Consider the following 14,943-nt stretch of genomic DNA (forward strand, 5'->3'; position numbering starts at 1 on the left):
ATGGAAAATCAGCATTCCCGGCACAGCCTCCTGCCCCAACCCAGGGCTGTGTGATGCGATGCTTTGCTAAACCGCCCAGCACTTCACCACCATTCAAAAAGATACCAAAGAAGGCTTCGATTAAAAGTAAATTACATTCACTTTTAACTACATCCTTTAACAAAATGAATTTTCGGCAAAGAGGGAATGTCACAGGCTTTAAAGGCGGTTGAGAAACATGTGGAAGGGGAGCGCAATGTTGAAAGAGAAACCTGGGTATCTAAATCTCGGAGCACAGCCGTAAAACACCTCAACTATGGGACGGTGTCCATGACCCACCTTGGCCGGGTTGAGCGCGGTGATGACCCACATGCAATAGGCGTTGTTGTCGTACTGGACGGGGTAGTTGGGGGACGTTATGACGCCGCTGGGCCCGCGCAGGTACGTGTCACACATCCTGGCTGCGGAGAGGGAAACGACAGGGCAGTGAGGTCTCCATGCGCTGGGACGTGTATTGTGCTCTTTGTTAGAGAAGGAGAGAGAACCAGAGGTGTGTTCAGCATAGAGGTGTGGGAGAATTAAATATCGCTGCTCCGTGTTGCTTTCACAAGCTAAAAGATCCCTTTTTGCCATGCAATGGAGATTTATCTGAATAGATGATTGGGGTGTTTCCAAGGGTTATCAAATAGATGGATCACCAGACCTTCCAGCATCAGCCCATTCTCTAGTGCTCAGACTGATTTTTATTTATTAACTACATTAAAGTCCTCAGAGAAATACTTTGATATCCAGGCCTGTGAAAACCATTACATGGAAGACGTCAGGTGGGACACAGTTCCCTCTTCACATCCCCAGAAAGCCAAATGTCCCTTCTCCATTGCAGGCCACAAGAAATTCTGCACAGCAAGTCTTTGCTAGGTGAGGGCTGACTTCATTTTATGTGGCCGTGGACTCGGAACCACAATGGGAGCTTAACTACCTATCTTAAAAGCATCTGAGGTAAAGCAGAAGCTGAAAAGTGCTTAAGCAGGGAAATTTCTGCCTGTGCTATTCCTCTGATGTGATATTTAACCAGAAAATAACAAGAGCAGCATCCTGGTTTTGTAACCGCCGCTGCTGTTGCGATGGAGCCTCAAAATCAATTTATTTCAAATCTCAAAGGAGCCGTATTTGCACATGTGGCATCCGCGAGGTGTTTTTTCCCCGTCTCAACAGCAGTAAAGTCTGGAAAATGATCTCCTGGCCAAAGGGTTTGACTGCACGGGCGGGCACGTGGGCACCAGCAGCACTGGGAGCAGCTCGGGAGGGAGCGCAGGGCGCTGGTCCACAATGCTCAGACCATGTTCCTCCTGCCCCCTCCTCCAGGAGCCCATCCTGGACCTGTTACACAGAATCACAGAATCCACTGAGTTGGAAAAGCCCTCAGAGATCATCAAGTCCAACCCTTCCTTGGTCCAACTCCAGTCCCTTTACTAGATCATGGCACTAAGTGCCATGTCCAAGCTCAGTTTAAAACCCTCCAGGGCCGGTGAGTCCAGCACCTCCCTGGGCAGCCATTCCAATGCCTGACCACTCTCTGCACAGAATTGCTTTCTCATCTCCAGCCTCAATTTCCCCGGGCAGAGTTGGAGCCCGTGCCCCTTGTCCTATTGCTGATGCCTGGGAGAAGAGCCCAATCCCCACCTGGCTAGAACTGCCCTTCAGGTAGTTCTAGAGAGTGCTGAGCTCAGCTCTGAGCCTCCTCTTCTCCAGACTGAACAAGCCCAGCTCCTGCAGCCTCTCCCCATAGGGCTTGTGTTCCCGTCCCTTCCCCAGTCTTGTTGCTCTTCTCTGGACCCTCCAGCACTTCAATCTCTTTCCTGAGCTGAGGGGCCAGAACTGAACACAACACTCCAGGTGTGGCCTCCCCAGTGCAGAGCACAGGGGAAGGGTCACTGCCCTTGTCCTGCTGACCACGCTGGTTTGGATACAGGACAGGACACCATTGGCCTTCTTGGCCACCTGGGCACACTGTTGGCTCATGTTGAGCTTCCTGTCCATTAGTACCCCCAGGTCCAGAAAAAAAGGTAAATCTCATTATTCCCATTAAAAAGTGGCCAATGGAAATATACAGGGGTTGAGTTTGCCCAGGACCCAGCAGGTCCCAACAGTAGCAAGAGGTTTGATCGCTGAGTGTTGGAATCAGTTCAATCCGGGGGGTTAAACCCGGCTCATCGGACGCCCTGATCGCTGCAATTTGAGAGAAACTCAGCACCCAGTAGCAAAGTGGAACAAACAGTAAAAAGTGGCATAAAACTGAAATGGCAGAGCAAACGGAAAACTTTGTAAAGAAAAAAACCCAAAGTTAACTGTTAAAAAAATAAAGTTGATTCATAGAATCCTAATAATGCGGGCAAATCCTTTCTTATCTCCGGCAAGAGAACACCATAAATTTCCTTTATAGTGTCACATATTTATGCCAAATATCCTCTTACACTGATTTAATTTATTCTAGGCTTGTTTCAAGAATTAGATGGGATTCCAAAGCCTTGAAAAAACCTGCAGATGAAATTAAAGAAAAAAAGAACGGAAAACATACCAATTTATGACTTTAAGAGCTTTAAAGGGATTTAATTTCAAATATTACAAGTTGCTCATTATTAGCAGTACAAATATCACGATTACGCGTGCCACTTTTTACAGATGGAAAGGCAATGGAAACTAAATGGCCAAGGGCAAGGTGGGCACGAGGGAAAGAAAACTCCATGCAGTGGTGCTGGGCCATGGGATAATCAGGATGGTGCTCATTAGGAACCACAGCATCAGTAACCCCAGCAAGTTCCATTTAATGGAATCCTGCTCCAGATTTTGCTCCGGGTTTTCATCTTTTCTCCCTTTATCCTATAAAAAGAAATACCTGGGATAGAGAGAACAGAAGGGGGCAGAAAGAGGTGAGGACGTAATAAATGTGTATGAAGGACACAAATATAATCCATATGGTGCAGAGCTAATAGCTTATGAAGCTCCACAGTCAATGGAAACAGCTTTATTAGTTCCATTATGCGCAGGAACAGGTGTTTTCCTTAAAACCTCCATTTCTGGAATTAAAAAACTGCACGGGAACCAAGTAATGTGTTTTTTCTCAGGCTGGTGCTGAAAAAACTGAAGATTTGAACCTATGTTACTTTCTCTCACCATTATAAAATAATAAGGATCCTTTTGAGCATGAAGCTGGCAAGAGCAAAGCCCAACTTCCAAAGGCACAAATGCACTCAGCGCCAGAGATCTGAATATTCCCAACAGGCTGTGAGCATTCAGAGGGGCTTTTCCAGCCCTGCAAGCAGGGGTTTGGAAACACATTTGTGCAGGCTGAGGTTAAGAACCCGCTGAGGGATCAGCCAAGCAATGACAAACCCGGGGGGACAGGAAGGACATGAGTTCTCTCAGGAGTCCCAGTAACCCGGTAATGTTGTTATTTGCCTTCTCACCTCTGCAGACCGGCCTGTGGTCGCTCCACGCAACAATTATGTCGCTCACTCTCTTACAGGTGATGCTTTTGGAGCCCTGTAAATCATAGCCCTCGTTACAGGTGAACTGGAGGCTGGAGCCTAACCTAGCAGACAGAACAAAGGCTCAGGTTAGAGACAGAGACATTCCGCGGCAACAGCTTTGTCACTTTTTACCACCCCAGACTGTCCAAATGTGAACAGAGAGACCTCCCCGGCCCTGCGGGCGACAGCAGAACGACTGAGGGACAAGCGTCGCCCGTGTGTTTTGTGCTGTTTGCCCGAGGTGCTTGTAGCCCAAGAACAGACTCAAGTCTTTCCATTCAACTTCAGTGGGGATTGTGTTCAGTGCGGGAGCACAGACTGAGCCCCAAGAGACGACACGCTCAGCATCCTTAGCAAAAATACCTTTATCTACTAGGGAAAGATTTGTTCTTTATTCTATCACTCACACTAGATTCAGATCCTTCACTGCTTTAAGCCAATCCTGCCTTATTCACTAAAGCAACACAACGCCGGTTTACAGCAGCTGAGAATTCATCCTATGGAATTTAGGGACTTTGGGGAATTCCCCTCCCATCCATTTCCCGGATTTCAGGAGAATTTGATAGACTCCGGTTAAATAGAAATACACTTTTAGCGAATGAAACAGCCATCGACAGCAAAATAAGATTAAATATTGATTTGCTATTGCTAACAGCAGGCTGATTCATTCCTGCACGCTTCAAATGGATGCTAGCAACTACAAGGGAATTACGGCATTGTTTTAAACGTTATAAGAAAACAATTATCTGGCACCATGTGTACTTATTGACAAAGAAGTGCAGCGGTGCTTTGGGGAGTCACCTCCAATGCACCAGGGGCAGGGCCAGGCTGAGACTTCAGCTCATTTATAAAGCCATATTATTTGTTGTTTAAGACAGTTCGTTCTGCACTTAACCGGAGGAAGGAATGACAACAAACATGGGTTATACAAGCCTGGCTGAACGCCCGTATTGTGAAAACAAGAAATACACTGAAAGAGAGATCATTACACACTCTCATATGGGACACGATCTCCCGAACGCACATGCACGTTTAGACACACTTGTTCTTCTCCATCGCTCATCTCAACACGCTTTTCAGACACAACGCATTCAGAGGACGCCAAGGAACACACAAGGGTCACCGACAGCGGCTTTGCAGCATGCATAAATACACACAAAACACCTTCTTACCTAAAATCGTTGCCTATTCTTTTGCCTCTCTCTGGAATCCCAGGGTCTGGACACATATTATGTCCCTGGGACACACCAACCTGAGTTACTACAAAGCAAAAACAGCACATACAGAGACAGAATAGCACAAGAAACATTCTTTCATCAATTGATTTGGTGGATGTGGAGAGAAAAATGGCAACTGGTAGCTCAAAAACCCCAAACATGGTCCTTTTTGTTTAGAGAAAAAACAGCTTTGGAAACAAATGTAACTGGAATCATTTCAGCTCAGTTTATACAGCAAAGTGTTTTCTAGGCAACGCCAGCTAGGGACGCAGTTTTCCCTCCGTTCCACTACAGAAGTACCGCTGAAAAGTTGCTTTTTGTTTCATTCTGCAAAATGACACCAATTCCACAGCCCGTTTCTGAAGCCTGTGATTGAAACGCCACCTGCGACAGGCGCAGGTGACAGCCCGACCCCTCCAAACCCATCCAGTGGTGCCAGGGAGAGAAAACAACCCGATGAAAAGGCAGGTGTGTGATACCGGGGAAAACCGAGCACAGAACAACAGGGAGAGAGGAGAGGGAATGCGAGTCTAGCATTTTAAAGCAAGTAGTTTAGCTTGAATGTGATAATTTGTATGGAGCAACCTTAATGTAACTCCCGACAAACATGGTATCTATGAAGTGGTGACCAGCACTGAGTAAACACCTTCCAACTTCACCCCGTATCTCCCCATTTCCACCTTCCCCTCCAGCCCGTCCGATGGTGCAAACAAGCGTTGACATGGGGTGGGTGTCACCTGGGTGGCTCCTGACAAGGGTGAGATCTGGAAATACACTGATGGCTATTTTGAATCCCAGCACTACCAAGATGCATGATAATAGGGGACAAAGGGGTGATTTTGGCACAGAAGTCCGTGTGACTCCGTTTTCTTGTGTCACCAAGCAAGGGACACAAAGAAAACGCAACACTTCTTGGCGATGATGCTGAAGCAGCGAAGCATGGAACTTAAGCGAGCGATTTCCCTTCTACCTCTGCCTATCGCTAGATTAAAGGGAAAAAATCCCAGTTATACTCCAGAACATACTGTGTTATCACGGTGTCCCCATCACCCGTGCCAAATGAAGGATGGCGCGATGACAAGAGCGTGTTTATCACAACAGACAAGCTGGCTCCGCGGCTGGAGAACAGCACTGGGCACCGTGTGAGATGCGGAGGTGCCTGCACGTAAATATTGACATGGGGGGAAAAGCACATGGATTGTCTGCACAGCATGAGAAGGAAAGATCATTAATATGGTAGCTATTCATTGGGTAATTATGCCTCGCGCAGTCAGGCACTGCGGGTAACGCTGGTCCTAAAAGGATGGAAGGATCGCTCTGGTACGGAGCTGCTATCTGAACACCCACACCCCCCTGTGCTGAGAATATCACACCAACATCTCGGCCCATTTTGTCCCTCCTGGGTCCCCTTTACCTCCATCTCCCACCCCCGTGCTGGAGCCACCCTGTCCCACACTGTCCCTGTCCCCACAGCACCATGTCTGGTGCTCCAAAAGAGGAGCGAGAACCGGCTCTATGAGAAACCAGCCTCCTGGAGATCGCTTTCCCTCTCCTGCATATTCATAACCTCATGTGAAGCTTGAGCACGTGGGCAACAGAGACACGAGCAAGAGACAGGAGCATGAAAGCGGCACACGGTCTCTTTTGATGGCTGCGTTTTGTAGCTACAAAGCTTTGCTGCCACCTTTCACGGGTTCTGAACGTACATAGGAGTCAGAAGGAAAGGAGCCCTACCCAGAGCAGGGACTCTGCTCTGACGTTGTCACCAACCGCGTCCCAAACCCCTGCTCCAGGGTGGCATCTCCAGCAGGTCTCAGAGATGCAAAATAATTGGGCGATCCTCTTGCAAATGAAGCCACCAGCTTCCAAGAGCCATCCTGCCAGTGCTTGGAACAATACGCTGCTTCTGAGCAATGAGAGGCTGGCTGAACAGAGTACAAGGATGACACCATCGTCCTTGGGGATTCTTCACCCGCCACCTACCTATACAAACGTGCTGACTGTGCCTACAGGTGTCTCCAAACAAAAGAAAAGTAACGCTTAGGACGGAGTGTACAAACTAGGGTTGTATGCCACAAGTCCATATTGGATTCAAGGAAACTCGCTAAGATTTCTCATCTTGCTTCTACACCTTCCCCAGAGTTGGACACACCAAACGAGACATGCGCAACACAGCGTCTGCGGATCTGTCTGCATTCAAACATCTGTACGCTCCTCCTTGCAGAGGAGATTGCCTTTCCACAGCCAATTCTTCCTCCCGCGGTCACAGAAGCCGATCCGGACAACCTCTGCTATGTCCACGGTAGCGATGCTGCACTGGTGTCACATCCACTTGTCCCATGTGAGAAGGCAGCAAACCTTGAGGCCTCCGATGCGTCAGGAGGGATCGAGGCCACAGGCGAGCAGCAGAACCCGTGGGCACCCGAGGGCAGGTTCTCAATTACCAACCACACTTGCGAAGACTAGAACCAGTTCTCTTGTTAACTCGCATTTTGTTCACACCTACTTAAGACATGTAGATAAACCAGAGCAAGGGGGAAAGGATAGACATCTCCATATCATGATAGCTGGGATGTTTTGTAAAGGAGAGTAAAAGAAGAGGATGGATTAGATGGTCACTCACAGAAACTTTTGTTCTTCTATCTTTTGTTTTAGACACACACAAAACAACCAAAGCGAAGGTTAGAAACCATATTTGTTATGCTGAGAACCTGCTGTCGGTGCTGTGTTCATCTTCCCGAAGGTCTGACTGATCTATGCCCGGCTGTACCACTCCAAAATGAATTCTTCAGGGTTACCAGGAAAACAATACATCTTACACACGTAGATGAACTGCTCCATTTCTACATTACACGCTGAACGATTCTCTCCCCAAAACCACAGAACCAGTTCTCCATCCCCTTCATTCTCCTCATTTTCTCAACAACTTCCTGCCCATCATGTCTGCAAATCCAGCCAGTTATTACTGGTTTGTTTGCCACAGTAATTAACTCCATCTGGTAAAAGAACTGAGAACCTTCTTTAGTTCTCTGTATCTCCCCACGTTAATCAAGTTCACTGATACTAAGAGATTCCCAAGGGACAATTTTTTATTGAATTTAGGAATGTAAAATACCAACTACAAAATGAAGCAGCATCTAAACAGGCTTTTCAAACACTCAGCATTTCTCAGCGTGAGAAATACAGTGAAAGCAAGTGAGCTTTTCTGCTGGCACAGGGAGGGGAGGATTGCAGCACTAATTAGCTGTTTTAACAAGGTTCATCCTTACGATCACGCTAAGGCTCGCAGGTACCCCATGCCATCATCTGGTCAAGTTAAAGGGTTACAAAACTCAGCCCGAAAAGCAGGAGAGCTCGTAGCCAGCAGCCCATGGCCGCAACGCTCAGGATCTAGAAGCTTCCATACCCTCGGGCTGAGATCTAAAACTGGTCAACGCCTCCAAGATGACTTTGCGTTTGTACATTTAAAGTAGATTTTGACAAGTCTGAATATCCACAGAACCTGCGCTACTTCATACACCCCCTGCCAATGACACCCAGCAGCGCGTTTTCGGGTAACGTCTCATGCAAAGGTCAGAAAAGCAACTTGGATGCTGTTCTGTAAAAGCAAACACGTGTTTTCCCCACCGTGTGAACACGGAATATACGCATTTCCAAACTGCACACAGTGAAAGAAACAATCTCCCAAATGCAAACTAAAACTTACAACTATTTCTTGTATCTTATTCTCCACAGCTGTATTGTTGTTCCTCTAATAATGATTAAAGCAAGATGTTCAATTCATTTTCGGGATGGTGAACAGTACAAGGCTCTTCAATTTCAAATAAACATGTTTGCAAGCAAACGCAATTAGCAGCTCCCCCAAAAGTCCTTATTTTTACATGTTCTTTTTCTGCAATAGCACCACAGCTCTTTGTCGCTTCATTCTGCCCCCGCTCAGACACACGGACACAAAATACAGAGTCCATCAGCAAAGCAGAAACCCTTCCACACCCCCCCGGTGCCACACATGGAGCTGCAACCACCCCAGGCGGCCACATGTTCCTCAAGGGATGATTTCGGGTACAAAGAGCACTAGAAAACATTCCTGGTAAGCATGGTATAGCCCAAGCTGTTACCAAGAGACATAGAAACCTCTAAATCTCTGCTCTTTGAGCCAGATGAGCCTCACAGATCTTTAATCAGCCTGTCCCACCTGTATAATTATCTCTGATGCATATGCAGACTTGTAAGCCACGGAAGTTTAAGAGAAACAGGGGCAGGGCCAGCCATGCAAATCAAAGAGGCACGGGGGAAAAGGAGATAACATTTTGGGGCTCCGTTTGCTGCAAATGAACCACGTTCTGGAGACACCTTCTCCGGAATGGGCATTTCTGAGGTTGGGAATTGTCTGTGGAGGTGTGACAGCACAAGGCTGTGCGACATAGAGGTTAATCTGGGTTTACAACCCAGACCTCACTGAGAGCGGCAGAGCCGAAGGCACGAGGGCTGTGCCAAGCACCACGCTGGCAACGGGCAGGAATTTGGGCCACAGCGCTATCGCCATCTCTATTATTATAGCTTAATAGCTTTCAGCCTAAGCCGCCTTCCTACGCTGTTTTGCCTTATCAAACACGACAAGATTAGCGCTATGGGAGATGCTGAATCGACAGCTTTGAAGAGCGGAGCCTGCCCGCCGCGGGGTGAGGATAAACCGGGCACGGGCAACGGGAAACTCGTGCGCGTTTGTCCTCCAAAGTGCAGCATGGCCAGGATGGAGCAGCGTCCGCTGGAACAGACAGTTCAGTCACTGCCTCTTGCTGAGACTTCAGCGCTTAGCGCTGACAATGGTCATTAGTGACATTAATTAGCAACAGGTGACACTGCTACAGGGAAGCGGCCGAGCGTTCCCAGGAAGGAGCAATGGGAATCCCATATAAACTCAATACCAGAATACTTATATAAATTAATGACTCCAAACCGTGTTCACCCGGTGAATACTCCTTCCCCCATGATCACAGACATCCCGCTCCAAACACCCTCAGCCTCCAGTGCCCACGCCATCCCAGCCAGTGCCGTTTTCCCACTCAGGTAAGTGAACCGAAATGTTCATTACAACTAAATTCTTCTTGGTGAGAACACCTGATAGGACCGGGAGCATCTCGCATACAGGGTTTTTCTTAAAATGGAATTCGTTTTCTCTAAACACGCCTCACCATTTTCTGTTCTGGAGACTTTGGGCAATTTACATCCTGTTATTTAGTTGCCTTGTTGGGCCCTGCTGCTGAAAACCTGGAGACTATAAACATCCTCAGATGGGCCCAGAAATGAGCCATTTTCATTGCAGACAGCAAGTGATGGTTTAAACTCAGTTCATCCCTTTTTTCTTAAGTGAATCTTGCATCTAAACTTAAGGCGAATGAGATCTCCAAACGGCACCTCTTGGATGGGTGTAATGGACTCTGCAACAAAATGAGCAATTACATCCTCTCCTCTACAATCTATTTTATGAAATGCTACATTCTGTTCCTATTTGAATTTATATAAGATATCAACTCGAGTTAATCTGGATCCCTCCTCCCCTAAGAGCCCAGTCATATGCATAAAAACCTGTGAGTTTGCTTCTGATTTTAAAAGAACCCGGTGTAAAGATGAACGGACCTAATGGATCCACTTCCTGCAAGAGGAAAAACCAGTGACAAAGTGACATTCTGAGCACGCCCCTCGCACATCAACCCCCAGATACACTGGAAGCGAGTCACTAATGGGGAACCACAACAATCGCTATTTATCATCTCTTGCACAGCAGCGACGTGATTCTTCTGTGAGGACAATTAGATAAAATGCAAAGGGAAAAGCGACCACTATTACCTCCGTAGCTCTTCTAACAGCTCTTCTTTTGATGTGGTTATCCCTAACTCCTAGTTTTACAATTGCGATATTGATTCAGTTTTCAGTCGCGAAGGCCGGTCTGTCATCGAGCAGGACGCATACAGTATATATTAAATGCACACACACCGATCCCCTCCGCTCCCGCTGCACCGAGTTAGTAAATGCTTGTGAATAGAGCACTGGACGTGATGCAGTAATGCAGGGGGCAGAGAGGGAAAAGCATTGAGGCTTTTAAGAGTGACAAAGTTTTAGAGATTACTGGAAAGTCAAATGAAATGTTCGAGGAGATCATTCTACAAAGAGAGAGCAAAGAGGAGCCAAGGAACTTACACACTGATGTCTTCTGGTTATTGTCCTTGCTGGGCATCAGCTTCACCCCTCTGGACTTCATTTCCATCTGCTTTTTGACTGTAGAGACACATATAAAACAAAGCAGGGAAGAGATTTAGCAAAGCATTACGGATTATTTAGAAAGAAAATGAAGCAACAGTTGCGCACTCGAATGCCACACAATGTAAAAATTGTGCAGAAGCCTAATAAATAGTAGAATCCAAAAGGCAGTGAAACAGCAGAAAAAAAGAGCCATATTAAAACCTTGTTGTTGGCAGAGAGAAGTATAAGCTTACAGCTATTATTAGTGGGTCTGTAAGCCTTTCCTCACACGGGAGATGCTCCACTCCCTTCAGCATCTTGGTGGCTGCGCTGGACTCTCTGCAGCAGTTCCCTGTCCTGCTGGAACTGAGGGGCCACAACTGGACACAAGATTCCAGGTGTGGTCTCCCCAGGGCAGAGCAGAGGGGCAGGAGAACCTCTCTGACCTACTGACCACCCCCTTCTAACCCACCCCAGGTACCATTGGCTTCCTGGCCACAAGGGCCCAGTGCTGGCTCATGGTCACCCTGCTGTCCCCAGCACCCCCAGGTCCCTTTCCCCTACGCTGCTCTCTGATAGCTCATTCCCCAACTTACACTGGAACCTGGGGTTGTTCCTGCCCAGATTCAAGACTCTACACTTGCCCTTGTTCTATTTCATTCAATGTTTCCTTGCCCAGCTCTCAGCCTGTCCAGGTCTCTGATGGTAGCACAGCTTCCAGTGTCAGCCACTCCTCCCAGCTTGGTGTCACCAGCAAACTTGCTGACAGTCACTCTGTTCCCTCATCCAAATAATTGATGAATATATTGAATAATACCAGCCCCAGCACTGCCCCTGAGGCTCTGCACTGGATCCAGGCCTCGACTGGACTCTGCCCCATTGACTACGACTCTCTGGCTTCTTCCCTTCAAGCTAGTTCAAAACATGCTTTTCTTGTTCTTTATCTTGTCATTCTTTCATCCCTAAATTAGCACATTTCTGAGACAAAGTTGTCAAAAAAAAAAAAAATACTGATATAACTAACAAGTTTTTTTTTAAATCATGCTTTTCTAGCTTTAAAAACAACAACAACAAAATCTGTTTCTAACATCTGTCTGCAGAGGCTTCAGACAGGAGATGTCAAGCGTTCCTCCTTGAAGCTTAGCTCAGGTAGCGCTTTTCTGAGCAAGATGCTGTTACGGCTTGGAGCTTGTTGTTCATCGTTTGGCTACAGCTTTTCGCTTTAAATGAAGCAGTTTTACTTCAAACTGAGGTCTACATTAGCTTAAGAAAAAAATAATGAAAACTAGCTTATGTTGCTTGTGTCTTTCTCGTTCGTGTCTTTAATCCGTCAGCAGTTTCTTTGCTTTATATTTTTAAGAAGGGGAAAAATAATTAACAAATTGCCACTTTCAAAGCAAATCTAACGCACACCTGCTTCTTTTTTCCTGTGATCAACCTGCAAAGGCACCAGAACAGCAGCAGGTCTCCCAATGTCCCCACCAGTCCCTTATTCCTCCAGTCACGGTACCACAATTCTGGGGTATTTGTAGCCCGACCTCAAGGTGTTCAACAAATGCTCTGCATCCAGGACTAAAGAAAGGACACGGGGCTACAAAATCTCAGCTTTTGGGGCAAGTTTGGAGCCTATTTCTGCCTCAACTAGAAACAGCGACAGCAACCGGACTGACCTGGGGACCCAGGGAGAGCCTCAGTCTCAGCCAATATTCCCTCCCGGTCCATAAAACATAGTCAAGCCCAAGTATCTAAGGCCACATTTGAGCTGCTGCGGGATGTACGACGGCTCGTGACTTCGCAGTATCTAATTCACTGCTCTGTAAAGCGCTCTGGGGCACTGTTGGTAAGGGAGTAGCTTTGTAAAAATCATTTCCATTTTTATATTCTCCGCTATTTCCCTTTGCAAGTCACTTGATGCGATTACCAGCGAATTTTTCTCCGAGCCACACACGGCAAAGCAAACAATCTGTTGATCGGTGCGTGATAAAACCAGCCTTAAAGGACAAGGAAAGGTTTGTAAGCACCAGCTAAACCCTGCACACCCAGAACTGATGCTGAACTGAGGATAATGCATCTCTGGAAGGGTCAGCACCAAAGTGCAGCCCCTTGCATTGATTCCCCAGCGCTGCCCAACACCCCAAAGGGTTGCGGAGAGTTCACAACTTCAGCACATCTGGGCCTTGCACACAAGCACCCATTGGCAAAAGGACACACTAAATACCAAAGGTTCGCTTGTATTAATTCCTCCCTTCCAGCATCCAGCCCTGCTCCAAATTTGTGATTAATGGAAAGCCAAGCTGCAAAACACCCAACAGTAATGAAAACAAGCAGCAGAAACCAGACATTCATTACTAAGCACCAATCCTGAAATACAGAGGCTAAACGGCATTACCCATGAAGTATACGCTCCCCTAATTGCATCGTGTCTCTATCAGCGATAATTGATAAAGAGAGATCGCTATATACTCTCCTCTTAATCCTTCACTTTGTTTGCGACGTGGAGACATAATAATGAAAGTCAAGCTTTACAAATGACTCAGTTTAGATTAGAACAGGTCAGAATACACTATCACTTCTTAAAAAATAAGAACGATTCTCCCACTCTATGCCCTCGAAAATCTGGTATACAAAATCTATTTTGTTTATACGTTTGAATGTGGAGCAGCACTACAAAGGATTGTGTCGGGATAATTGGATGAACAGAAATTCCTCTGTTTTCTGGAGGGTTTTGCTGCTCGCACACATCTGACGGATCTAATGGAATACTCAGTATCCTGTCAAATTTGAAACATGACATTACAAAGCTTTTCCAGCAAGCAGCCAGTCTGGGGTGTTTCTTTTAAACCGTTTCATGTTGCTGTAAATGAGAATTTAAGGAGACGTTTATTTATTTTTAATTTGGAAAACAGCATTTCAGCAAAACAAAAAAAAGGAATCTACTCCACAAGCCTCCGTTCCCCTCGCTGGGGGAATCGTATTAAATCCAGATGTGCCTGAAGCTCTTTTGCTGCTGCTCGGGTGTTTGAGCATCACCTGGGATGCTCCAGGTGCGCTCACAGGGATTCTCACTCAAATTAGAGGTGAAGAAAACACCTTCAAATGGACCCATTGTGGAATTCCACGTTCCTGCCCTCAGCAACACTGCATCAGAGCATCCTGACACGTAGGAAGCCAAGGAAGGGAGCCAGGAGAGCTGTGTGGATAAACAGGGAACTGCTGGGTGTGCTCAGGTGGAAGAGAAGAGATACAGATCATGGAAGGAGGGGCTGGCCACTTGGGGAGAATATCAGGCTGTTGTCAGAGGGTGTAGGGAGGCAACTAGGAAAGCTGAGGCCTCCTTAGAGTTAAACCTGGCAAGAGTGGTCAAGGACAACAGGAAGAGCTTCTTCCAATATATAGCAGATAAAACTAACAGCAGAGGCAATGTAGGCCACTGATGAACAAGGTGGGTGCCCTGGTGACAGAAGACACAGAGAAGGCAGTTACTGAACGCCTTCTTTGTCTCTGCTCTGCTGGAGTCTGTCCTGAGGATCCCGTACCGCTGAGGCCCCAGAGGAAGGCAGGACAATGGGGGAGTTTGCCTGGGTTGATGAGGACTGGGTTAGGGAGCAGTTGGGCAGTCTGGACATCCATAAATCCAGATGGGACGCACCCGTGGGTGCTGAGGGAGCTGGCTGAGGGCATTGCTGGACCACTCTCTGCATCATCTTTGCCAAGTATTGGAAAACAGGAGAGGTGCCTGAGGACTGGAGGAAAGCAAATGTCACTCCAGTCTTCAGAAAGGGCAAGAAGGAGGACCCGGGGAACTCCAGACCGGTCAGCCTCACCTCCATCCCTGGGAAACTCATGGAACGACTTCTCCTTGGTGCCACCTCAAGGCTTATCAGGAATAAGAGGGTCATTGGGGCAGTCAACGTGGCTTTACCAAGGGGAGTTGTGCTTGACCAACCTCATTGACTTGTATGAGGACATAACAA

The 14,943-nt window shown here is 47.1% G+C and overlaps 1 protein-coding gene across 1 annotated transcript in view; it reads right to left on the reverse strand.

Annotated features, from left to right (window-relative positions):
- Positions 1-14,943, reverse strand: part of CSMD2 (CUB and Sushi multiple domains 2) — a gene marked incomplete at both ends in the record, with an annotated part of 231,477 nt that overhangs the window by 121,323 nt on the left and 95,211 nt on the right. Inside the window, 4 exon segments of the mRNA XM_080357655.1 lie at positions 319-440; positions 3,447-3,571; positions 4,682-4,769; positions 10,928-11,005. Of these exon segments, the coding sequence (XP_080213781.1) occupies positions 319-440; positions 3,447-3,571; positions 4,682-4,769; positions 10,928-11,005 (413 nt within the window).

Source organism: Nesoenas mayeri (assembly GCF_963082525.1).
Source record: "Nesoenas mayeri genome assembly, chromosome: 21".
Taxonomy (NCBI): Eukaryota; Metazoa; Chordata; class Aves; order Columbiformes; family Columbidae; genus Nesoenas; species Nesoenas mayeri.